The sequence below is a fragment of the Bos grunniens genome, chromosome 18, assembly GCF_055505025.1.
Source record: "Bos grunniens cultivar Pamir isolate PY7600 chromosome 18, Bosgru_T2T1.0, whole genome shotgun sequence".
In the NCBI taxonomy this organism is placed as follows: domain Eukaryota; kingdom Metazoa; phylum Chordata; class Mammalia; order Artiodactyla; family Bovidae; genus Bos; species Bos grunniens.
Window position 1 is genome coordinate 47,527,516 of NC_141182.1, and position 27,661 is coordinate 47,555,176.

At 37.6% G+C, this 27,661-nt stretch overlaps 1 protein-coding gene across 3 annotated transcripts; it reads right to left on the minus strand.

Moving 5' to 3' along the window:
* Positions 1–1,373: 1,373 nt before the first annotated feature.
* On the minus strand, positions 1,374–26,004 carry ZNF569 (zinc finger protein 569). 3 transcript variants are annotated; one of them, XM_086351890.1, is made up of 6 exons: positions 25,854–26,004; positions 23,957–24,115; positions 20,619–20,676; positions 11,270–11,396; positions 10,868–10,963; positions 1,374–4,614 (listed from the first exon to the last, which is right to left on the minus strand). In XM_086351890.1, the coding sequence occupies exons 3-6, from the start codon at positions 20,631–20,633 to the stop codon at positions 2,795–2,797; spliced, it is 2,058 nt and encodes a 685-aa protein (XP_086208016.1). In that variant the 5' UTR covers positions 20,634–20,676; positions 23,957–24,115; positions 25,854–26,004; the 3' UTR covers positions 1,374–2,794. The 3 variants fall into 3 exon arrangements, with proteins under 3 accessions (XP_086208016.1, XP_086208017.1, XP_086208018.1); XM_086351892.1 differs by having other exon boundaries at positions 1,382–4,614; positions 23,992–24,115; XM_086351891.1 differs by lacking the exon at positions 23,957–24,115.
* Between the last annotated feature and the right edge of the window lie 1,657 nt (positions 26,005–27,661).

Consider the following 27,661-nt stretch of genomic DNA (forward strand, 5'->3'; position numbering starts at 1 on the left):
ATAATTTCTAAATAAAAGTATTTTTGGAAGTTCCAGTAGAAAAAGATAAAATATATGAATGGGCTATTCAGAGAAATTATTTTGGGCTCCAAAATCACTGCAGGTGGTGACTGGAGTCATGAAATTAAAAGCCATGAGATTTCTTCTCTTTGGAAGAAAAGCTATGACCAACCTAGATGGCATATTAAAAAGCAGAGACATTACTCTACCAACAAAGGCCCATCTAGTCAAAGCTGTGGTTTTTCCAGTAGTCATGTATGGATGTGAATTGAACTATAAAGAAAGCTGAGTACCGAAGAATTGATGCTTTTGAACTGTGGTGTTGGAGAAGACTCTTGAGAGTTCCTTGGACTGTAAGGAGATCAAACCAGTCAATCCTAAAGGAAATCAGTCCTGAATATTCATTCGTAGGACTGATGCTGAAGCTCCCAATACTTTGGCCACCTGATGCAAAGAACTGATTCATTGGAAAAGACCCTGATGCTGGGAAAGATTGAAGGCAGGAGAAGAGGATGAGAGAGGATAATATAGTTGGATGGCATCACAGACTCGATGGACATGAGTCTGAGCAAGCTCCGGGAGTTGGTGATGGACAGGGAAGCCTGGTGTGCTGCAGTCCATGGGGTCGCAGAGTTGGACATGACTGAGCGACTGAACTGAACTGATTCAGAGGAAAGAAGTTTCAGTACTATAAATATTTGAGTTCATTTTTGGCAGAAGCCAGCACAATATTGTAAAGCAATTATCCTCCAATAAAAAATTAGAAAAAAATTGAAAGGCATTAATATAAAACAGCTGTGGTATAGGAAGAAGTGAACTTTCATATTCACTGAGCTCTTACCTGACACATAAAAATAACCACTATCTGAATTCCCATTTAAAAATTCAGAAGCCAAAGAAAGATTTGTTTATATACTTTGACACTTCTTCTGTCCCAATATGAGTATCCTTGTCTTGATATGTTACAACATTAACATTTTACATTATGCATGAGTGGTCTTTTCCCCTTAGTTTGAAACCAACCCAAATGCAGGTGATATTTTTTCCTAAATTTGTTTCTTTTCTGGTTTCAAATAGGGAGGAACTCATGTTTAAAATAAAAAATGAAAAATTTTAAAGCTCTCTTCAAGTAGATGCTGTATACTTCTGATTTGTGTATGCTAAGTAACATGAGGTGGTAAGCAAAATGTCTTAATTCAGGTTTGGTTTATGTATCATTATTAAAGATAACTTTCTGTAAATGTTATATCTGATCAAAAATAAGAATCCATATAGGTCCAGGTTTTCTCTATCCACTTGATTATTTTAGAGAAACAGGAAAATACAGACAAGAAATAATAACTTTAAAAAACAACATAATTTTGACAACCAGATTCATTACTACTGTCATATTTGCTGTCTTTTATTAAAGAAATATTACAGATAAATATAACAACTGCCTTCACTTCCTAAAAGGCAATGTCATATATGTATCCATGATCAACACACAGTACTGTTCTTTGCATTGTTTTATTAAATTTATAGAAAAGTTTTATTTCATTGTACATTTTGCTTTTTCTGTCAGTATTATGGAGTCTATCCGTGTAATTATGTCAAATTTGTATCTTTAAATATTACGTTCTATCATAGAAATAACCATATTGTATCACTCTATCCCTCTATTAATGGAAATGTATGTATTCTATTTAGAGGAATACAAACCATGATCCAGTTAACACAAAGATATATGTATCTCTGTGACATATGTGGGTGCCTCTGAAGCCAATGCACCAAAATAGAACTGAATGTTCCACATTTATGTATGTTTAAAGTAATCCTATTACTCTAAGGTAGTAAATATAGTCTATTTTATTTTCATCATACAGAATTTTGCTTTCTATGTTCTAGTCTTCAGTCTGTTTGGATTTTATTTTTGTATATGATAAAAACTAGAGAGCTAACATTTTTTGTTAATATGAATCTTCCATTTATTTAATAGGTCATTTTCTCTCCAGTGATCTCAATAGCACTATAATACACAAAATTCCCATATCTCCTTCCTCCAATCTTCAATTTGTTTCCACTGATATACTCCTTAAGAACATTGTGTAAAAACAATGATACCAGCTTTAAATAAATGATATCTAATGGTGTATCTTCTCTCTTGTATTTTTTGCATATTTCACCTATTTGTGGCCATTTACATTCCTATATAAAATTTCAATCAAAAAAAAAATTTCAATAAGTTTGTGAAATTGTTAAAAACATAACTGGTTAAAGAAAACAACTTTGAGTGGAAGTACTTTAGAGATTTGTGAGAAATTTTATGTCTTTTTAGACAATGTTATTTTTCTCAAAATTTCAGGTGTTCTTTTGTGACCTTCAAAATATTTAACTACATATATATGTCTTGTAATTCATTATCATGTTTATTCATAAATATTTTATATCAACATATTTTCTAATTATTATTATTCTAGTATAAAAAGGTTAAGAGTATTTCTTTTTTCTGCAATGGCTAGGAGCTAAAGTATCATGTTGATAACCTGATAGCAAATATCTTGTTTCAGATTTTAGTGAGAATGCTGGATAAATATCATTAGGTAAGATGTCTACTGAAGGTTTTTGATAATCAGCTTTCTCATACATTTTGTCCCCTTGGTAAGAATTCTGTTTCACAAATGTGTGGCTTCTTAAAAAGGCTTTCCCACATTCACAGTTTTCTGCTCTAGATCCCATTATGTAATGTGCAAGGAAATGCAAATTCCTTCTGAAGTCTTTTTCCATATTCACAAGATTCATAAAGTTTCTATTTCTAATAAGTATGAATTCTCTGGTGTCTAACAAGGTGTGACTTTTGGCTGAAGGCTTTACCACACTCATTACAACGATAAGGCTTCTCACCTGTATGTTTCCTCATATGAAGTGTAAGAGATGAGATTTGGGAAAAGGCTTTTCCACATTTACTACAGTCAAAGGGTTTCTCACCTGTATGACCTCGTATATGTATTGTAAGGGAGGAACTTTGGGAGAAGGCTTTTCCACATTTGTTACATTCATAAGGTTTCTCACCTGTATGACCTCTCATGTGTACAATAAGGGAAGTTCTTTGAGAGAAAGCTTTTCCACATTCATTACATACATAGGGTTTCTCACCTGTATGACTTCTCATATGTAAATTAAGCAGTGAGCACTGAGAGAAGGCTTTCCCACATTTATCACATTCATAAGGCTTTTCCCCTGTATGACTTCTCAGATGAAGAGTTAGGGAAGCAATTTGAGAGAAGGCTTTACCACATTCATTACAATCATAAGGTTTCTCTCCAGTGTGAACTTTCTGATGTGTAATAAAGTTTTGCTTTTGGCTGAAGGCTTTCCCACATTCATTACATTCATAGGGTTTCTCTCCAGAATGAATTTTTTCATGAGCAATGAGATTTGATTTCTGGCTAAAGGCTTTGCCACATTCCTTACATATATAGGGTTTTTCTCCAGTGTGAATTCTCTGGTGTCTAACAAGATTTGACATCTGAATGAAAGCTTTCCCACATTCATTACATTCATAAGGTTTCTCTCTAGTATGAATCTTTTGGTGTGTAATGAAGTTCTTCTTGTGGCTGAAGGCTTTTCTACATTCCTTACATTCATAAGGTTTCTCACCAGTATGACTTCTCATATGTACAGTAAGGGCTGAACTTTGAGAGAAAGATTTTCCACACTCATTACATTCATAGGGTTTCTCACCTGTATGAATTCTCACATGTATAATAAGCATGGAAAACTGAGAGAAGGCTTTTCCACATTTATCACATTTATAAGGTTTCTCTCCTGTATGACTTCTCATATGAAGAGCAAGAGATGCTATTCGTGGGAAGGCTTTACCACATTCATTACATGCATAAGGTTTCTCCCCAGTATGAACTTTCTGATGTGCAATGAGGCTTTGCTTCTGGCTGAATGCTTTTCCACACTCATGACATTCGTAAGGTTTCTCTCCAGTATGAATTTTTTCATGATCAATTAGATTTGATTTCTGGCTGAAGGATTTCCCACACTCCTTACATGCATAGGGTTTCTCTCCAGTATGGATTCGTTGATGTCTAATGAGATTTGACATTTTAATGAAAGCTTTCCCACATTCATTACATTCATAAGACTGCTCCCTACTGTGAATTTTATGATGTTTAATCAGTTTTTCCTTGTGACCGAAAGCTTTTCTACATTTTTTACATTCATAGGGTTTCTCTCCAGTATGAATTCTCAAGTGTCTGATGAGGTCCAAAGTTTGATCAAAACCTTTTCCACAATGATTACACTTAAAGGGGGTTACTACAAGATGGGATAAGCTATTGCCAAATGATTTCATAGGCTCCTTATATTCACAGTCTTCTTTTCCTATAAAGATTCTCTCATAATAGTTCAAATTATTATGTTCTAAACATTTTCCAAATAAGTCATATTCATAGACACTGTGACTGGAAGGAAAAAAGTCTGAGTTCAGAGGAAATGCATTTGCAAATTTCTTATGACATTCACTGACTTTTTCATCAGTCAGTGTTTTTGTGAATTTATCTTCAAGTTGTGTCAAAAGTCTGTCCTGAATTTTCAGCTGCTCATCCATCCCCCATATTTCTCCTAAAAGAAATTGCAAATAAATGTCATTTGTAAAATTTTCCAAAATTATACATAATTAAAACCAAAAAAATACATGTATGGGATTCTTAGCTTATAGCCTCATTTCCTATTAAGCAAATACTAGGTTTATATATAGCTCCTATTTCCTAAGCTTCAGTAAATTCCAGGAAAGGAAATATGAGTAGAGGCAGGTATTTATGAAATACAAACAGCTTTGATTGCTTAATGGGATCTGAAATAAAAAATATAAAACTATTGGATAAATAAGAGGGAGAATTCAGAATATACAAATGAAGAAACATCAATAGAGAAAAAGGTAAAACAGGAAGCTAAAAAACCATAAAAGTATTTTATAAGATTCTATGGAAATAAACTTTCATAAATGGCTTGATGGAAATAATTTCTGAAAAATATAAATTACCTAAACTGACTCTATAAGATGTAGAAAACAAAGACCATTTTCCACAAATAAATTTATGAAAAGAAATCCCCCCAAACAAAACAAATAGACAAGGCCCATAGATATTAACATGGGAATTTAAACAACTATCTAAAGGACAGCTGTTAAGCATGTGCTATACAACATATTATAAAAGAAAAAAGAATTCTTTTTTGTATATGAGACAAACATAATACCAATACCGGATAAAGATGACACCCAAAAAGCAAACTATACATCAACTTCATTTTTGAATATCAGTGCAAAAACTATATTCAAAATGACCTAGAAGGAAAAGAAAGTGACTCGGAAGCATATTAAATGTAAGACATACATATGTTGGTTTTTTCCATGAATAGAAGTATGTTTCAATATTAGAGAAATCTATAAGTAAATAGTAGTAATAGTAAACAGGTCAAAAGTGAAAAGTCAAGTAATCATTTCCAAAGATATTAAAAACATATTAAAAATTCAACACGCATTTTTCCATAAAAATAACTTTATAAAATGGAAACATATTTAACTAGAGAAAAATCACAGTACAACTTAAACCTTGGTACCATTCCTAATGGGAAAAATCCCAAAGCAGTCACATTAAAGTCAGGAAAAAGAAAAAGATGAGTACTATAACAACTATTATTATAGTACAGGGTAGAACATTAAATAAGAGAAAGAAATGAGGTATAAAAACTTGGAAAGGGTGACTTTCCTAGCAGTCCAGTGGTTGAGACTGCTCTCCCAATGAAGGGGGCATGGGTTTGATCCCTGGTTGGGGAACTAGGGACCCATGTGTTGCACAGCATGGGTCATCCTCCCACATACATACAAACAACTTAGAAAGGAAAAATTCACATTATTTGTCAATATTAAAACTCTTTCTTTGCAAAATCAAGAGTTACCTGAAAATTTATAGAAAGTTCATTAAATTCACTATAGCAAATTAATACTCAGTTTTAGTAACCTTCATATATACAAATAGCTATTTAGAAAAGATAACAAAAGACTACATTTATAATAAAAATACAAAAAAATTGGGAATATATTTAATTAGAAAGTTCCACAAATTATAAAACTTTACATGCACACACAGATTTGAACACATGAAACAGTATTATGGGTTGAATTGTGTGTCCCACCTTTAAAATATGTTTAAGTCCTAATGCTCAGTACCTCAGAACATGAAGTTATTTGAAAATAAGGTCACTGCAGATGTAATTAGTTAAGATGAGGTCACACTGGAGTAGGGTAAGCCCCTAATCTGACTGGTGTTCTTAAAAGAAGATTGCCACATGAAGAGACAGAAACACAGGGAAACACTATATGACGTTAAAGACACAGATTGGAGTTATGCTGTCACAAGCCAAGGAATATCTGGGGATAAAAGAAGCTGAAAGATGCAAGGAATCTTCTGTGGGTTTCAGTAGGAACATGAGCCCTACTTACACCCTGTATTTGTATTTCTAGCCTCTACTTTGTTACAGCAGCCCTAGGAAACTAAGACAAAAGGCATATCACATTCTTGGAAAAGAACATTCAACAGCAGAGATGATAGTTATTCACAAGTTAACCTATCAACTTAAAGTGGTTTCAATAAAAATGCTTGAAAATACAAATAAGTAATAGCTTAAAGGAAAATGATACTACAGGTTGCCAGCATAGAGGAGGACATGGGTAAGAGAAGAAAATTTAGTTTTCAATATGTATCCTTTTGTACTTTAAAAATCTGTACTGTAAGCACATACTACATATTTTTAAAAAATTCACCTGACCACTACAGTAATTAATAAAATGAGAGCAAACAACAGGAAGGTAAAAATAGGATTAAAGAATCAGAATATAAAAGCAGAAAAGCCTACCTAGCATGACTGAAAAGGGAGTAAGTACTGAGCAAAAGGCGGCTTTCCCAGGTGGCTGAGTGGTAAAGAATCTGCTTGCCAGTGCAAGAGACACAGGTTAGATCCCTGGGTAACGAAGATCCCCTGGAGAAGGAAATGGCAACCCACTCCAGCGTTCTTGCCTGGGAAATCCCATGGACAGGGGAGCCTGGCAGGCTATAGTACATGGGGTTGCAACAGAGTCAGACATGACTTAGTGACTAAACAACAACTGAGCAAAAGGGAAAACAAAGAATGAGAAATTAAATATGGCCTAATTGATATATGAATTTATCTCTGATCCTACCCAAAACCACATGAAAATGAGGCAAAGTATAAAAACGGTATAAACTAATGAAGACAAAGACTACTCTTCCATCCTAGAGAATATGTGAGGTTACTCTCTTGAGAAAGATAAGCAGAATAGCTCTACATCAAGGACACCAGGCAGAGGAATTCAGAGATAAGGAACTGGCTCAAACAGAATAAATGAAAATCTACATACCAAAGGGTAAGACTTCCAGTCCGTAGTGGCTACTTAGCTCAAAAATAGGGAGGAAAAAATAATCTCCATTTTCCTCTCTGCCAGACTGAGAATAAAGGAAATGAAAGATTCTTGTGAAAGCAGGAAGTTAGAGACTTGGTAGAAAATAGTATACTGAGCTTAAGCTTTTGAGTCACCTCAGTTTAGGGAAACAGAAAAGCTCAATTAAACAAAAGAGGTCGAGGGAGAAGGCAAGATCAGGTCTTTAAGGTAGTGTCCAAGTAGAAGTGACAAATTCCAGGAGCAAGATCAAAATACCAAATGTGACAGAAAAGACTCCATGTTTTAAGATGGTAGAATGAAAAACTATCTGATCTCTTTTCCTGTATACAAACAAGAATTGAAACGTCGATGCTTCAGTGATCTTAGGTGGTGGCTATAACCCCAATTATAATGAGTTAATGTTGACAAATACAGTGAAGGGTGGAACAGGGGAAAAAGGATTCTAAGAGACGATAATTGTTCATACCGATTGTGGGCAGAGCAAACAGCTGACACTGTCAAAATGGACACCGTACCTTGAAGGGAAGAATGAACTAACCCATGTTTACAACATGGAAATTTGGGAGTGCAGACTGACTACAAGAGACTTGACATCCCTAACTATGTCAAGGAAACCAGGACTGAGCAAGGAAACACTGTGAAATACTATCTTTTTAGGAAGACGTCTTGGGATGAGAGTATAAGATTCAGAGTTATGAGACTTGTAGCCACAGTTCCTTTTTGGATGAGAAGAAATAAAGCCTAAACATACTTATATTCACACAACCATGCAGAATAACAGGCTTTAGTATGAAGCACAGATGTACTCCTATACATCAAGAGTTGGCAAACTTTCTTAAATAAGGTCAGATTGCAAATATTTTAGGCTTCATGGGTCATATGAGCTTCCCTGGTGGCTCAGATGGTAAAGAGCCTGCCTGCAGTGTGGGAGACTGGGGTTTGATCCCTGGGTCAGGAAGATCCCCTGGAGAAGGAAATGGCAACCCACTTCAGTATTCTTGCCTGGAAAATCCCACAGATGGAGGAGCCTGAAAGCCTACAGTCCATGGTGTTGCCAAGAGTCAGACATGACTAAGCAACTTCACTTTCTTTCTTTCACTTTCATGAGTCATATAGTCTTTGACACAACTATTCAACCTTGCCTCTGTAATAGTAACAGTCAAGATGTAAATGACTTGGTATGAATGTATTCCAATAAAACTTTATTTATAAAAACAAGTGGCTGGCCAACAGGTTTGTGCTCTAAATCTGAGAACTTTCTTCCTCAGAAAAGAAAGTTTGCAGTTTTGTTAGCAGTTTAGTTTGCAGATTTGTGCTCTAGATCTGAGAACTGTTTTTCCTTCCCTAACATTATACTTCTTTAAAAATCAGGTTAAGAAGGAACTATCCTCACTCAAAAATGAGAAGGTATTGAAATCATATCTCTTAAAAAATGTAAGAGAAAAGAAAAAAACATGATATAAAGAAAGCAGACAAAAATTCAAGCTAAAGAAAATTATGACATACAGAATGAAATCTTGACTGAATATTACCATGAATGATAAAACTTAGTGAAAATACCAGGTATAAATCAAGAGCTAGAAATATAGAAAGATATTTATAGAAATACAAATGCATGAGGAAGAAACAATGAGAAAACAAAAAGGGCTAAAACAAGATTAACCAGCAGAACCAAGAAATAAAGAGAAAAATAAAATCACCCAAAACAAAAAACACCATGCAAGTCGGGGGAATAAAAGAGACAGACTACATACGGATTTTTAACATTGAAATTACAATAGGGTAACCTCATTTGCAAAATTAGACAGTGGATAAAGCTGAAATTTTGAAGCACTACTGGGCTTATAGGAAGTAGCCTAAATCTCCAAGAACACTGCAGTATTCTCCAACAACCTGAGCACTATACACACACACAAAGTGAACAAAACAAAATCAAGTATTAGCCAAAACCATGACTAAGAGAGCAGAACTGAAAGTAGCCTGAAGATGGATCTGACTTGAGTACCTATGCAAAGTCTTATTAAGTAAAATATAAGGCTCTTGGGCTATCAATAAAGAAGAAAAGTTCAATTGAAGTTCCTACCAAAAGCCAGGACCTTCAAAGAACTGATCCTTACCTGGAAACGCCTATTGGTGCCCACCAGAAACACATGTAAATCATCTTCAGAAGAAAGCAACTCAATTTAGGACAAGAAGATTATCATAAATTAAGATTTTAAAAAACTCAAATTGCAATCAGCTATCATTGAGCACATGAAGAACCAAAACACACTGAGTCGTCAAAAATAGGACATTTAAACCTGAAGACAATACAAAAGAGCTATGTACAGTATTTTTAAAGAAGCAAAAATTAAAACACAAATCTGAAGAAGCCACAGAAATTATTAGGAAGAATCAGAAAGATGTGAGAATTTTTTGCAAAAACAAAAGGAATTTCTAAAAATACAAAATACTTATACTAAAAGTTTTTTTCAAAGGTGGATGAGTTAAGCTTCTTTGGTGGCTCAGTAGTAAAGAATCCACCTGCCAGTGTGGGAGACATGCATTCAATCCCTGGTCCAGGAAGATCCCACATGCTGCAGAGCAAATAAAGCTGTGTGGCACAATACTAATAAGCGCAAGCTCTAGAGCCCCAGAGCCACAACTACTGAGCCCACGTGCCTCAACTACTTAAGCCTGTGCACTTAGAACCTGTTCTCTGCAACAAGAGAAGCCACTGCAATAAGAAACCTGTGCACCACAATTAGAGTAGCCCCTGCTTGCTGCAAATAGAGAAAGCCCATGTGTAGCAACAAAGAACCAGCAAAGCCAAAAATAAATAATTTTTTTAAAAGGTGGATGAGTTTAAAATAAACACAATTGAAGAGAGAATTAGTAAACTGGAAGATACATTTAAAGTAATTACTGAGAAGACAACAGAGAGCTACAAAGGAAGAAAACAGGAGATTTAAAAATATGGAGGAAAAAATAAAAAGGTCTAGGATCTATCTGAGTTTCAGTGGTAGAGTGTTAAGACAATGAATGAGAGCTAATATTTGATGATGCTGAGAATGCTGTAGAATTAACGGAAGATATAAATAACACAATGAGTAATTTTATACAGATTGTGAAGCATGTGAAGGAAAGTTTCTAAATCTTATGAAACCAGTGTACCACTGACTTCAAAGCTTGACAGAGTTAGGATATTTAAATTCACAACAAAAATGTGAATTTTCAAAAAAAGTTTCAAAAATGACATCTTACATATATAAAAAATTCACACCAACTGTCAGTATGGAATTCTATGGCCTAAAAAAATATACCTTTGGAATATTTCAGAGGGACCAAGAACTTACATATTAGCTATTAAAGGGCCTTGGCCCTTCCTCACCTCTATGGTTCCCTCTCACTAACCTGGACAATGTTTCTTTAACACTTCTTCCTCCATGACCCATGGTTCTTCTTCTTGCTCCAACTTAAAAATCACATCAGGTTTGGTGAATGGACATCCTGTGAAAGGGAAGGGATGTGAGATTTGGGCATAAATAGTAGGAAAAAAGAATCATTCAAGAATTGAGGCTAGCCCAAGGCCTTCTGAAAGATAAGAAAAGCATTGTTTCTAGGGATGCTGCCCCCTGAAACATAACCATAGATGACATTTTGCTTTGAAAGCTGCAGCATGCATGTGCATGTGAACAAAGGCATCTAAAGACCAAACTCAGTCTAACATTTGAAGGCTGGACCCATTTCAGAAACCCTGGGGGAAAAAGGGAACTTTACTCCCAGAATTTGAGTTATATAGGAAACTACCCTTACCCACTGTGATTAAGTTGTTATAGTTTTCTAGCATCACATTCCGGTACAGGTTCCTTTGAGCTGGATCCAATTGCTGCCACTCTTCCTGAGTGAAGTCAATAGCCACATCTTTGAATGTCACCGTGTCCTGTAACAACATACTCCCACTCAATCTGAAGTCATCCACCTTATATGTTGTGGACAAAGCATATTGAAACTTGTTCAGGTAATACACAAAGGTAAGAGACTATAAAATAAATTTTATGTTTTTGTTACTGTCTGAAAGAAAAAAATCATTTTAGCAATATCCTGTCAGTTTGTGTTCATTCATTGATTTAGCAAGCACATATCTTTAATAACTACTGTGGGTTAAAGAGATCTTGGGTACCGATTTATACTGACTGTAAAAACTGGGGGAATATAAAACTTCACTCAAAGTTAACTGGTTTGGGAACTCACTAGATCCCTGTGATTCACTAACACATGAAAATATGATTTGGATAGAAGCAGAAAAGGGGAGAGAATGGTATACAAACTTTGAAACATAGTAGGACATCCAACTGGAGATATTCTTTGATTTAGCAGTTGCACATATTGTTCATTAGGCCAGAAAAAATCTAAATTGAAAATGAAGATTTATTGTTCATAAGCCTATGATATGTGTCTGCAGCCATGAAAACTGCAGAGTTCACATATACTGAAAAAAGAGTGCCACAAACAGAATCCTACAAATATGAAAAGATACAGAAAAAAAGATTTGTTAATGAAGTTTTTTAAAATGGATTTAAATTTTAGAATTTTAAAATTCTAAATCTGAATTACAACCAGAACTATGAAAAAATAGTACAAAGAAAGATTTAAAGTGTCAGAAATGAGGAATGGTGACAAATTTCTTCAAAGCAGTGTGCTTTAGACATAGAAATCAAATGCACTTTTTCTAGTTAAAAACCAAAATATCCCAAAAATATAAACATAAGACAAAGAGCACTGGAATAAAGGGAGCTGTCCATATTTCCTATACTTTCAGGAATTTCTGTGACAGATGGGGTAAGATGAAATCACCAGGAGCAAACTCACAAAAAATGTTTCTGATTATTAATTTCTAGGTCCTAAAAGGACCCTATGAACATGAACATTCACTAAGGTTCAGAGTATGCTGTGAGAATAATGGAAACTCCTCTTTTGGAGCCCTTCCTACTGAAGAGCAAGGACTTGTAAATAATCAGGCTTAAGAAACCAAAGGCAATCATGGCTAAATAAGACATCCCTCATTCAGTCCCCACTGCAAAAATAATAATTTGACATCCATCCATGGACAAAAGTGCCCTTATGGGAACTGCGGGATCCAGCACCATATGCAAGGTACTCAGAAGGAGTCTTGCCTACCCAAATGTTGAAAAATAAGCATAAAGACCACAGTTCTTGCTGTAGACCCCTGAGAGGCATGTGAACTGACTCTAGCCTCTTTTGGCCACTGTTCAGGAGCCCCCAGAAAATGACTGTCTGAGACAAGCACCCAACAAAAGACAGCCTTTGTGAAAGTGCAGGTCTCTAGCAAAGATTTCCAGTGCACCAATGGAGCAAAATATACAAGTTTGGACTCATCATAAAGGGTAAGAGGAACAGTTTGACTTTCACCTACCTCACTCCTCCATCAAGGCAACATAGCTTAGGGCCAAGAGAAATCCTGGCCCATGATTTCACTCGCGAAGGAAAGTAAAAATGTGTGAGTACCCTGTTTTCTCAGCTATATGATATGGTGCCAAAGAGGCTCATTTTTCTCTCATCATATCCAGCATACTGAAATTTGAGCTTCATGACTGAAAAGTCTGAGAGAGCAGCAGATAACATTCTCAGAGGACATTACAGAGAAGCAGATTGTACTAACTGTGCTAAGGACACCATCAAGAAGAAAAAGAGGAGTCTAATAAATAAAATGAAAGAGGGGGCATGTGATATCTGAAAGATACCACAGATATAATGACCATGAGAGACTATTATGAACAGTTATATGGTAACAAAGTGGATAACCTAGAACAAATGGATAAATTCCTAGGAACATACAACCTACCAAGATTGAACCATGAAACAGATCAGAACAGATATAATGAGTAAGGAGCTGAATCAGTAATTAAAATCTTCCAGTAAAGAAAATCCTCCTCTCCCTCCAAAAAAGAAAAGCCAAAAACTACATGGCTTCCCTGATGAGTTTTACCAATCATTTACAGATGAACAGATGCCAATCTTTCTCAAACTTTCACACAAAAAAATAAGTTGAACTGAAAGGAACACTCTGAAGCTCATTTTACAAGACCAACATTACCCTGATACTAAAGGCAGATAGGACACTGCAAAGAAAACTATAGGCCAGTGTCTCTAATGAATGTAGATGCAGAAATTTTCAACAAAATATAGGCAAACTAAATTCAACAGCATGTTAAAACACCATGATCAAGAAGGATTTAATCCTGGGATGCAAAGATAGTTCAACACATGCAAATCTATACATGTGACATATTAATAGAAAGACAGAAATTATTATGTCTGATAATTTCAAGAGAGGCAGAAAAAGCACTTGACAAAATACAATATCCTTTTGTGATAAAAACTCTCAACAAATTGAGTATAGAAGGAATGTAGCTCAACATAAGTCAGGCAATATATGATAAGCCAATAACTAACATCATACCCAATGGTAAAAGGTTGAAAACTTTTCCTTTAAGACCAGAACAAGACCAAGGTACTCTCATCAATCCTATTCAGTATAGTATGAGTAATCCTAACCAGAGCAGTCAGGCAAGGAAAAAAAAGGAGAAAAGTCTTTTTAAGATGATATGATCTTATATACAGAAAATCCTAAAATCACCAGCAAAAAACTGTTAGAACAAATCAAAAAATTCAGTAAAGTTTCAGGATACAAAATCAATAGACAGAAATCAGCTCTGTTTGTATACACTAACAACAAAATATCTGAATAAGAAATAAAAACAATCCCATTCACAATAGTGAAGAGGAGACATAAGAGATGCAAGTTCGATCCCTGGGTCAGGAGGATCCCCTGGAGGAGGAAATGCCAACCCACTCCAGTATTCTTGCCTGGAGAATCCCATGGACAGAGGAGCCTGATAGGCTACAGTCCATGCGGTCGGAAAGAGTCAAACATGACTTGACACGCACACATGCACGCATTCACAAAAGTATCAGAAACAACAAAAATACTTAGCAATACATTTAACCAAGGAGATGAAAGAAACTGAAGAGAATACAAATAAGTGAAAAGATATTCCATGTTCGTGGATCAAAAGAATTAATATTGTTGGGGCTCCCCCAGGTGGCTCCGCCATTAAGACTCCGCCTGCCAATACAGGAGACATGGGTTCCGTCCCTGATCCAGGAAGACCAACATGCCGTGCCTCACAGTAACTAAACCCATGTGCCACAACTATTAAGCCTGCACACTCTAGAGCCTGTGCTCTGCAACAAGAGAAACCACCGCAATGAGAAGCCCACACACTGCAACTAGAGAGTAGCCACCACTTGTCATAACTAGAGAAAAGTTCATGCAGCAATGAAGACCCAGCATAGCCAAAAATTATTTTCAGAAATTATTAAAAAAATAAAAGAACAAATACTTACTACCTCACCTGCCTCCTGAGAAAACTGTATGCAATAGTTAGAATCGGACATGGAACAATGAACTGGTTCAAAATTGGGGAAGGAGTATGTCAAAGCTGTCTATTGTCACCCTGCTTATTTAACTTATATGAAGAGTACCATGTGAAATGCTGGAGTGGATGAAGCTCAAGCTGGAATCAAGATTGCTGGGAGAACTATCAATAACCTCAGATATGCAAATAACACCACCTTTATGGTAGAAAGTGAAGAGGCACTAAAGAGCCTCTTGATGAAAGTGAAAGAGGAGAGTGAAAAAGCTGGCTTAAAACTCAACATTCATAAAATGAAGCTCATGGCATCTGATCCCATCACTACATGCCAAATAGTGGAAACAGTGACAGACTTTATTTTCTTGGGCTCCAAAATCATTGCAGACAGTAACTGCAGCCATGAAATTAAGACACTTGCTACTTGGAAGAAAAGCTATTGACTAGCATAGAGAGTGTATTAAAAAGCAGAGACCAAAAAGCAGATGAACGCATACAGAAGAGGTAATACATACATATACAATGGAATATTACTCTGCCACGAGAAAGATGGGATCCTGCAATTGGCAACCCCATGGATGGGCATGTCAGATGAAGAAAGAAAACACTATGATATCCCTTATAGAAACAGTGGAAACAGTGTCAGACTTTATTTTTGGGGGCTCCAAAATCACTGCAGATGGTGACTGCAGCCATGAAATTAAAAGACGCTTACTCCTTGGAAGGAAAGTTATGACCAACCTAGATAGCATATTCAAAAGCAGAGACATTACTTTGCTAACAAAGGTCCGTCTAGTCAAGGCTATAGTTTTTCCTGTGGTCATGTATGGATGTGAGAGTTGGACTGTGAAGAAGGCTGAGCGCCGAAGAACTGATGCTTTTGAACTGTGGTGTTGGAGAAGATTCTTGAGAGTCCCTTGGACTGCAAGGAGATCCAACCAGTCCATTCTGAAGGAGATCAGCCATGGGATTTCTTTGGAAGGAATGATGCTAAAGCTGAAACTCTAGTACTTTGGCCACCTCATACGAAGAGTTGACTCATTGGAAAAGACTCTGATGCTGGGAGGGATTGGGGGCAGGAGGAGAAGGGGATGACAGAGGATGAGATGGCTGGATGGCATCACCGACTCAATGGACGTGAGTCTGAGTGAACTCTGGGAGTTGGTGATGGACAGGGAGGCCAGGCATGCTGTGATTCATGGGGTCGCAAAGAGTTGGACACGACTGAGCGACTGAACTGAACTGAGCAGAATTCCTACAAAGACAAAATTCTGCCCTGTTTAAGCAATTGTTATGTAAGATTTCTGTCAGAGACAGTCAATAACACTAGGTAAATCTATTAAGACAGATAAATGCTCATGCCAGAAAGAGAACTTTTCAAAGTGCTATTTTTCTGGCAGCCATGAAAATATGCTCCTAGATCCCCTTCAGGAGAACCAGCTATGAGAAGCATCATCGATGAACAATCTCCAGCTTCTGTATCTTTAGTTCTACTACTGCATTCATGCTGAGACCATCCTATTTTCAAGCCACTACTGGCTATTTTTCCAGCTTAAGATTAAGTATGGTTAGGGTATTAGGGCCTGAACCATGATCTTAAATTCTGTCTTTCTTGATCCTAAGTTCCTTATGCTAGTTTTAAAACTTCCATGTGAAAATGTTTTCTTTCTGAAGTTTTATCATTAACTTCCTATGTAATTGCATTGTGGAAAACATAGTTTGTACTTTCAAATTTATTGAATTTGGGCCTAATATATGGTCAGTCTTTTAGTTTTTCCATATCTAAAAAGGGGATATTAGTTGCTTCCAGGCTATAAGCTATGACAATCAATTAGCTCTATCAAATTATTATTGGTAGTTATGTTCATTTTGTTGTCTGTGTCTACCATGAGCTAAGACAGATCAATAAAAGTTTCCTACTGATATGTTTCTTATTTTTCACAGTATTCCTTATAATAAATTTTCTGCAGTTTGATGCAGAAGTAGTCCTAACCATTTATCTTTATTATCTAATGCACTAATCGGCATTTTAAAGTAACATTCTTTTTATTTCTTTAAAGCTTACTGTCTTGGATGAATGGATGGAAGATATGGTACACAGTCAATGGAATACTACTCATCCATAAAAAAGAATAAAATAATGCCACTTGTACCACCATGGATGCAACGAGAGATTATCATACTAAGTCAGAAAGAGAAAGGCAAATACCATATGATGTCACTTAGACATGGAATCTAAAATATGGCACAAATGAATTTATCTACAAAACAGAAACAGACACACGATAGGGAACAGACCTGTGGTTGTCAACGGGTAGCAGGGAAGGAAGAGGGATGGACAAAGAGTTTGGGGATAGCAGATGCAAACTATTACACTTAGAATGGATAAACAGCAAGATCCTACTATATTCAGCACAGGAAACTATATCCAATCTCCTGCGATAAACCATAATGGAAAAGAATATTTAAAAAATAATGTATATGAAGAAACAAATGGCAACCCAATCCAGTATTCTTGTCTGGAAAATTCTGTGGACAGAGGAGCCTGGAGGGCTATCGTGTCGATGGGGTCGCAGACTCAGACACAACTGAGCATGCACACACAGTGTCTCAGGTATGGAGTTTTCATCCAAAGAAAATGATGAGATTCTTTCATGAATACTGGATTTTATGACTGTAAAAATAATCTTTTCTAACAGAAAATTTTGCTTTTCTCATTATCATGTTTATTTACTACTTAGAATCCAGTTAGTAGTTTGCCATCAATAGTTCACTATTTCAGGTAACATATACCTATTCCGTATTAGGTTTGTGAGGAGTAATATAATACTCAGCAGTTTTTGCCATTAACTTTCTTACCTTTCTTAATAACAACACCAACCCTTTTTCCCAGAATGGAACTGTAGCATATATTTTGATTCATAACTCTTCTACAACACCTAGGTACAATGTATCAACAAGTTCATTTGATTCAGTCTCTGCAATACCACTGAAATCTCAGCTCTTCTATTTCTTCTATGTGTTAAAGTAGTAGAACCAGAGAATTAAACAATTGAACCTGTTTTGTTTTTGTTTTTTGATAGCTCAGAGACTATTTGAGGGTCTCATAGTAGTTGAGGTTTTCATTATGAGTATTAACTGCCACTAAAGAGAATGAGAAAATAATTCATATTTGAGCCCTAGAGTTATAGTTTTTTATTCAGCAAGTTACGGAGTTACTAGATATGCCCAGCACTGGTTTAGAGTCCAAGGATATAGCTGGAAGATAGACATAAGTTCTTGTCCTCCTGGAAATTACATACTAGTTGAGGGAAATAAATGAAAACATAAACAAATAGGAAAGAGAGACTCTTTTGAAGACTATATAAGGTAATCCATGTAAAACTTTGATTAACAATAGATATTATTTACAGTTTTTACTGGGCATTTGTTCTTTTTTATTTTTTCAATTGTGGATTTATTTTCATGTATTATATGCAGTTTTCTATTCGATTTTAATTTAGTTTGTAAATATTTAAATACCAGATTTGGTCTGCCATATGTATTACTAAAATTATTGTTAGGTTTTTCAAATTTACTTTATTTATGGTGATTGTATCAACAGGAGAATGTAATTTTTATGTACTCAAACTTAGTTGAGCTTCTGTTTTACTACCTATGAATTTGATATTATACCAAAAAACAAGCTAGTGACCATAGAAAATACACTCAAGATGTTGTTGTCTTGGAATAACTGAGAACTCTCATACACTGTTAAGAGTATAATTTTGGACAACCACTTTGGAAAACTGTTTGGCAGTATTAATAAAAGGTAATCTTACACATAACTTATGACTCAGCAATTCTGCTTTGGTAGAAAGAGATATGCACGTATGTGCAACAAAAATCTAATAGAAAGTTCACAGGAATAATATTTTAATTATTCCCAAATAAAAATTACCTAAATGCCAATCAATGATAGAATGGATATATAAAATTATGGTTTATTCATATAATTGAATAATATACAGTAATAAAGTTGAGTGAACTACAGCTTACATGCAGCAATTCAACATAAATCTGACAAAATATTAAACGAAGTCAGACGCCAAGTACATAGGTTACATAAAGTTTAAAAATATGCAGAAAGAGTCTATAGTGATATACACTAAACAGTGGTTACCCCTGGAGTAGGGGTAATAACTTGGAAAGGTACAGAAGGAGTCCAATGGGTGTTAGGGTAATATTCTATTTCTTTATCCAGTGCTTAATGCTGGCTACGAACGTGTGTTCACTTTGAAAATTAACTGAGGGAAAAACTAGACATACAGAGAAGCTATAAGATAGGGGCACCAGGTCAAAGATAGGTATGTTTCAGTAAAGCAAATCTTTGAGCTGAGAGTGAAAAGGCAGTAAATTGAAATATGTTTAGTAGCTAAGAGTACAGGATAAAATCTGAAAGAGAAAGATTCCAAAGGAACTTTGAAGAAAAAGGATGAAGTTCTGAGGAAATGTCCTTGAAGAGGAAACAGACATTACTTACTCTAAGAGTAAAATGAAGAAATAAGGAACCATGGATTCATTACAACCACATTCACAAAAACCAAGTATACCAAGCACTGTTCTAGGGGCTGTAGATACAGCAGTAAACCAAATAAAACTTTTACTCTGTTCACAGTCTAGTAGACTGAAAGTAAAAGAATTTACCATAAATGATTACTTTAGATTGTGGCCAAGTCACAGCAAACATACATGGAAAAAATAATTATATAGGGTCATTTGAAAGGCACATCCCATCTATTTCTTCAGATAGTCTGCTTTTTATTTTTAAATGAGGTATGACATACATAGAATAATGTGGTAAAATGCACTAATCTTAAATGCACAAACTGAGACATTCTTATATATTTACATATTTGTGTACCCATCACTCAATCAAAATATAGAACATTTTCAGCATACTACAAGATTCCCTCATATCCCGTCCCAGTAAATACCTGCTCAGTAACCACTATTCTCTAACACTGAGACTAGTTTTCTCAGTTTTCAAACTTCATATAAATGGTACCACATGTTTGTGAGATTATCCATATTGTAAGTTGCAGTACTCTGTGTGTTTTGGTTTTGTGTGTGTGTGTGTACACTATCCCACTGCATGAAATACTATCTCTTTTTCTGTTGATGTTGATTTGTGTTATTTCCAATGCTGGGATATTTTAACATATATTCTTTGCTTTATCCCTGATCAAAACAGACCACCTCCCTGGTGGTAGTGGTTAGGATTCAGCACTTTCACTGCTGTGGCCTGGGTTCAATCCCTGGTCAGGGAACTGAGATCCTGCAAGCCATGCAGCACAGCCAAGATTTTTTTTTAAATTATAAAGAAAACCCCGGACTATCAGAAAAGCTGTTTTACCAACTACAGAAAGTCTCCCTATATATGTTATAATATATTCATTGACCTAGGTGCCAATGAAAAACTTACTTAAATATATAATGAATTTCTGCTCGTTTACCTATAGTAATGAAATTCAAAACTGAAGCCCAACTTTAATCTCTCTAAATGAATACATTTCTGCATAATCATATTTTAACTTTCCTGGTTTTAATCTTCCAACTCTGTTTCCTCTGAAAATATGTTTTATCTATATAGGATTTTCCAGTTTAGTGTATGGATTACTACAATTCCCTTAAACTACTCTGGAACAAATATGCTATTTTAAATTTACCTGGAATTCATTCATTTCCTCTTCTTTCTGGGAATGGACTGAGCCTGAGAAGGCAGAGCTGAAAAAGAGAATAAAAGAGAATAAAAACCTTAGACAAGGTTTGCTTTGTGGTTTGAGAAACCTGTACCCACAAGGTAGTTTAAAGGTCACTCTGTAGCAAAATGATACTTGGAGCCATCAGAAAGGCCAAGAATATACATTCCCCAAAGATGCTGATAGCTATAAAGATGACTCCTACATCATGGAGAGCTTAAGCACATTCGGTGAACAAGAATAGGAGTGCATATGTAGGAGATGCCCCATGAACTTATCAATAGCTCTGTATCAGAGAAGGGCTTCCCAGGTGCACTAGTAGTGAAGAACCTGCCTGCCAATCCCAGAGATGTAAGAGACTCAGGTTCAATCCCTGGATCAGGATAGTACCCTGGAGGAGGGCATGGCAACGTACTCCAGTGTTCTTGCCTGGAGAATCTCATGGACAGAGGAGGCTGGCGGCCTATGGTCCATAGGGTTGCAAAGACTTGGACATGACTGAAGCAACTTAGCAGGCATGCATGCATAGACACACAAGCATACTTTACATCAGCTACTACAATTATTGACTTAAATATTTACACAGAAAACAACAAATTCTTCTAAATGCTAACTGTGTCTTAAACTAATCAGAATTGATGACAGACATTTTTTCCTTAGGAAAATATTCCAACTAGTAAATAAAGAATGACAGGATTTGAATATCACCATTTTGTAATCCCTACTGAAATATAGCTAACAATATTCCACATTTTCTAAAACAAATAGGTGATAAAAAGAAGGATTGTCCTATTTTGAACATTTGGCAACTAAAGGGAAAAATATCCTTGTCTTTCCACCTTACTTCCTCTTGCATTTCAACTCAACCACTTTTCACCACCATCAGGAGCTTCCATTCCTTCATTCTATAGTTTTTCATTTTCCCTCACCCTCTTCCCACCACTTTTCTACTTACCTGGCCTTGAAGCCACGGTCAATTAGTATAATTAATTCTTGCTAACTTAGACTCCCTTGCCCCTTTCTCTCACATCATTCTTTCTTATTTCATGAAACCAACAACTTTGGTTAAATTTTACTCTCCCCTCCCCTATCCGTGGCGACAACCATGCATATGAACAGTACAGGAGGGGAAAAACCAAACAACCACGTGGAATAGGCTCAATTTAAATTCATGAAAACTAACAGCAAGTGGGTCTTCAATGCTGCCTGGAGATCATATTATATTTCTCTATTCTTTGTCCCACTCTCCTAAGTGATTATTTTATTCTTTTCCTTTATCCTCAGACCCTAACGTTTGTTCTTCCATTTAAGGAGGTGTCTATAGCATTTCTCCCCTTTCCTCCTTTATCAAGTTTCTCTCTCTGTTGAATCACTTCACTCAGTATATGAACAGGGTTATTATTTACCTCTTAACTCCACCTACCACTTCATTTCGCTCCTTCCATTAAGAGAAAAAACTTAAAGTGTTGTTTATACTTGTTATCACCAATTTATCTTGTCCAGTTTTCTCTATAGGTCCTTATTCTACTGAAACTGCTTTGCAGGGTGACCAACAATTTTCATGTTGCTAAATTCAACATTACTGTCTCAGTCCTCTTTTGCTTGGGCTATCAGCAGCATCTGACACAATTTTCATTAAAACACATTCTTCCCTCGGTTTCCAGGATATCACGAGTCTCTCAATCATTCTAGCTGGTCCCTTTCAGTCTCTTTTGCTGATTCCTCCTCATTTCCCAGACTTTGTCATGTTGAAGTGACCCAAAGATAAGTCCTTTACCTCTATCATTTTCCATCTACCCTACAACGTGATCTCATCCAGTCTGGTTGTAAATATCACCTAAAAGGGGTTCCCAGGTGGTGTAGTGCCTGGGAATCTGCCTGCCAATGCAAGAGCAGCAGGAGTTCAATTCCTGGGTCAGGAATAGCCTCAAAAGTAGGAAATTGCAACCCACTCCAGCATTCTTGCCTGGAAAATTCCATGGACAAAGGAGCCTGGCGGGTTATAGTCCACGGGGTCACAAAGAGTTGGAGATGACTGAGCACACATGCATGCACGTGTGCATCATCTACATGCTAATAACTGCCAAGTGTATGTCTCCAATCTGAGACCTTTCTTTAGAACTGTAGACTTGTATATCCCACTGCCAACTTAATATTTCCACCTAAATACCCAATGGGCACCTCATACTTCACATATAATATTCCAAACTGAAATCTCACTATTTCCCTATGTCCCAGGTTTTTCCTACCCTCTTTCCCTTCTCAGGTAATAACTCCAATCTTCAAGTTGCTCATATTAAAAAATACTGTGTCATCCTGTCGTACTTATACATCACATCAGTTCTATCAGCAAATTGCCATACATGACTACTTCTCACCATTTTTACTACTCTCGTCCAGGTCACCAACATCTCTTCCCTTGATTAATGCAATAGTTTCCTAATTAGTCTTTCCACTTCTTCCCTTGTCCTTGTCTTCTTCCCCTAATCCTCTCATCAGACCAACCAAAGCAATCCTCTTAAATAATAAGCAGATAAAATCACATGTTCAAAACTCTCCCACAGCTTCCCACCTCATTCTGAGTAAAAGTCAAGATCATTAACATGGCCCTCAAGGACCAACCTGATCTGGCCTCCGGCCCTTCAATTACTTTTCTCCTCTCATCTCTCACTGCTGCTACTGCTGCTGCTGCTAAGTTGCATCAGTCGAGTCCAACTCTGTGCGACCCCATAGACGGCAGCCCACCAGGCTCCCCCGTCCCTGGGATTCTCCAGGCAAGAACACTGGAGTGGGTTGCCATTTCCTTCTCCACTACTCTCCCTTTTATCTGCTCTATTTCAGCCACCCTAGCCTCTTGGTACAGAGAAGGCAATGGCAACCCACTCCAGTACTCTTGCCTGGCAAATCCAATGGACAGAGGAGCCTGGTAGGCTGCAGTCCATGGGATCGCTAGGAGTTGGACACGACTGAGCAACTTCACTTTCATGCACTGGAGAAGGAAATGGCAACCCACTCCAGTGTTCTTGCCTGGAGAATCCCAGGGACAGGGGAGCCTAGTGGGCTGCCTCTTGGTAACAGGCATATTTCCACCTGGGCTTTTCTAACTGGTGTTCCCTCTTCCCTTAATTATACGCATGTGCTGTGCATAATTAGCTCCTAATTTCCTTCATATCCTTATTATTACATTTTCAGGATGCATTTCTAGCTACCCCATCTAAAAGTCCTATCCCTGATTCTATATATTCTCCTTCTTTACTTCTTAGAATTTTTCAGTATGTAATGTATGTTATATTAAATTTACTTACCCCCCTTATTATCTGACCCACAACAATTTAAGTACCATGATAGCAGAGTCTGTCTACTTTGTTCAATGCTATATCCCAAGCATGTTTTAACTCCTGTCACATGCAGCATTCAATAAATGGTGAGTGGATGAATGAATAAATCCATAATACCTGAAGAACCTGGAAAAGAAATTTGAAAATAGAACACTGCTTTAGAAAAATAACTTAGAAAACACATAATTCACAAAAAATTATTTTTAAAATGGTTGACTTCAATAGTAATCAAATAACTGCAAATTAAAGGAAATATTTTACATTTATGAGGTTAACAAAGGTTACTAATATTAATGACAACCATTGTTATCAAGGGTGTATAAATATAGGCAATCTAATACTATGCCAATAATACTGTAGATTAGATTGAACTTTACCAGAGAATAATTGGATAGAATTAGGGAGTCTTTCGGAGAAGGCAATGGCACCCCACTCCAGTACTCTTGCCTGGAAAATCCCATGGACGGAGGAGCCTGGTAGGCTGCAGTCCATAGGGTCGCTAGGAGTCGGACACAACTGAGCGACTTCACTTTCACTTTTCACTTTCATGCACTGGAGAAGGAAATGGCAACCCACTCCAGTGTTCTTGCCTGGAGAATCCCAGGGACAGGGGAGCCTGGTGGGCTGCCCGTCTGTGGGGTCGCACAGAGTCGGACACGACTGATGCGACGCAGCAGCAGCAGCAGCAGCAGCAGGGAGTCTTTGCATTTCCCAGGTGTCGCTAGTGGTAAAGAATCCACCAGCCAATGCAGGTAGAGCTAAGAGACACAGGTCCGATCTCCAGGTTGGGAAGACCCGCTGGAGGAGGGCATGGTAACCCACTCCAGTATTCTTGCCTGGAGAATCCATGGAGAGAAGAGCCTGGCAGGCTGCAGTCCAAAGGATTGCACAGAGTCAGGAAATGACTGAAGCGACTTAGCACAAACGCAGGTAGTCTTTAATAAGCACATACACTTCAACTGATCAGTTCCAATTCTAAGAGCCTGCCCCCTGTCCCCCGAAAATTAATAAAGTGCATCATAACATGTGCCAAACAGTTGCTAATAAACACATTCTTTACAATGGCAAGAAGTTGAAAAGAACCAAATTACCCATCAACAAGAGTAAATGCATTAACATGTATACCATAAAAAACCTGTTAAATGATCACATAGATGTGTAATTGTTTAAATGAAAAAATATTAATTGCACATTGTTAAATGCCATACGTAGACTACACAATTGTATGTACAGTGTGATTCCAACTTTCAAGCTACTGATCATATATATATAATATATTCACGGGGAATGCAAAGATGGGAAATAAAATTTGATAGTGGCTGGCAGAAGTATGAATGATTCTTGTTTTCTTGGAGCTTTTCTTTATTTTGTGAATTGGGGCTGGGAGTGGGGGGCAAGGAGCATGAAATTACTAAGCACACAAAATATGGCGAATACACGAAAATACAATTTGAAACAAATACTAAAACAACGTGTTGGGGCTACTGATGTCTAATAGAAAAACATATTTACGATGACCAGAACCAAAGAAACGAAGCACTGGTACAGTCTCACAAATCACACACAGGCTTCGTAGTTTGAAGCCACATTCATATGGAAATAGAAAAGGAAAAAACACATCCACAAAATCTGCCTACACACACGACTCCAGGGCCGTATGAGTCACGGACAAATGTCTGGAAAATAAAGTCCTATCGAGTCACACGCTCAGTTTTTCACCCTCCACTCCCACGGCCTCAGGGAACCCGCCGCCCCTGCCCGGAGTCCTCCTCCAACAACACAGGCACCCAGTGGGCCGCAGGCCCCTGAACCATCCAGCACAAAGAGTCCCGAATTCTGAGCTCGCGGCTTCCCGAAGACTCACCGGCAAGCCCGCAGACACAGGCCACAGTTCCACACCTCAACACCGCCCGAGTGGCACAGCCGGTGCGGCCCGAGGAAGGGTTGCCACTCAGGTCAGCGCCGACTGTGGCGGTAGGCAGCACCAGCCCAGGTCCGTTAGATGCAGCTAACTCTTCCCAGAGGCCCCCGCGGCTCGCGGAGGAGGGACTGGCCCTCCCGCTGTCGGGGTAACCGGAATGACCCACCGCACCGTGGAGGGGCTCTCAGATCGGCCGAGGGACCTCAGCTGAGTTTTGCAGAAGCTGCCTCCCATGAGTCTGGCACTCGGAGCCTGGGAGTGCTACTTGGTGCTAAGGAGAATCTGAAAAGGTCCGCGGTTTTGCTGCCCAGAACTACATTTCCCAGAGGCCTCCTCGGTCCAAATCTATTTTCCGCAAAAAGTCTCTTGCTCCGTGCAGTTGGTGTATCTTCGGGTTCTCGGCGTTACGGTATCTGTTCCGTGAAGGAAGCACCGCTGAGTCGGTTTAGTTCCGTTTGATCCCGGCCCCACCTGGGACTGGACTTCAGTGGGGTCAAGGTGGGAAAAGATCTGGGCACCGTGACGAGGAGATGGGCCAGCCTGACCCTCAAGCTCCGGGCGGCAGTCAGAGAAGGAGGAGTGCCCTTGGGTGATCGAGTGTGAAAGATTTCTGCGGTGGGATTTGTGGTAGGGTGCCTAGCGGGTCGAGAGACTCTGAGGTCCAGTGATTTTGGAGTCGTGCGAATTTGATTCCTGTGACCATGGTCGCGTCGTCTGTTCTAGGGACCTCTTAATTCTGACCCTGCAGTTTTTGAGAGACAGTGTGCTTGTGTTCATTGTGTTACTGTTTTTCTGACGGGCACCTAGTAAAATATCAACACCCCACAGTCACCAAAATATTAAATGGAAAAATATCGTAGTTTTGTGAATGTGTATTGCTGGAAACACCCTTACTTTTTTTTACACTGTGTTATTCCACGTCCATGTGTGTTTTATGGACAAAGGTGATACAGGTAATTTAGAAAGATGTTATTGAAGAAGGCAAAGACATTGAGTCATCAGATGAAAGGACATGTCAATAATTCAAAGTAGCCTCGACATCAGGAGTGAAAAGTGTAGGTGGAAAAGCAGAGAAGTAACCAGGTGCAAAAACCTAAGAATCTAGCAAACCAGACTCTAATGTCACTCCTGTCATAAAGACCTGATTTTTTTCAACATTTCATTCGAGTTCCACTCTGATTTAAGAATTTTAAAAGTTTTCAATGAAAGTTGAAGACTCACTACAATAATTTTGCAGTAGAGACTAAAATGGAGAAAATCTCTATGAAAACACGACGCTTTTATGCAATAGTATGTTGGCAAAGAGAACAGAATACTGCGGACTACAGCATGCTAAATATCAGGAACTTGAAGTTGTTGAAGGTATCAGAGAGGCTTCTAGCTCATAAGCTTACTGTAAAGCTATACAAAGCCACAAAACTAAAGAACTATGTTATCTCTAGGAAGCACAAAAAAATAATCTTCCTTTCACAGGCTTCATTTCACTAGATGATAACCAGCACTGTTTCAGAATAGTGTGAATCTCTTTCTGGATAGGGTGAAGTGAAAGAAAAGTGAAGTCGCTCAGTCGTGTTCGACTCTTTGCGACCCCATGGACTGCAGCCTACCAGGCTCCTCCGTCCATGGGATTCTCCAGGCAAGAGTACTGGAGTGGGTTGCCATTTCCTTCTCCAGGGGATCTTCCCAACCCTGGGATTGAACCCAGGTCTCCCACATTGCAGGCAGACACTTTAACCTCTGAGCCACCAGGG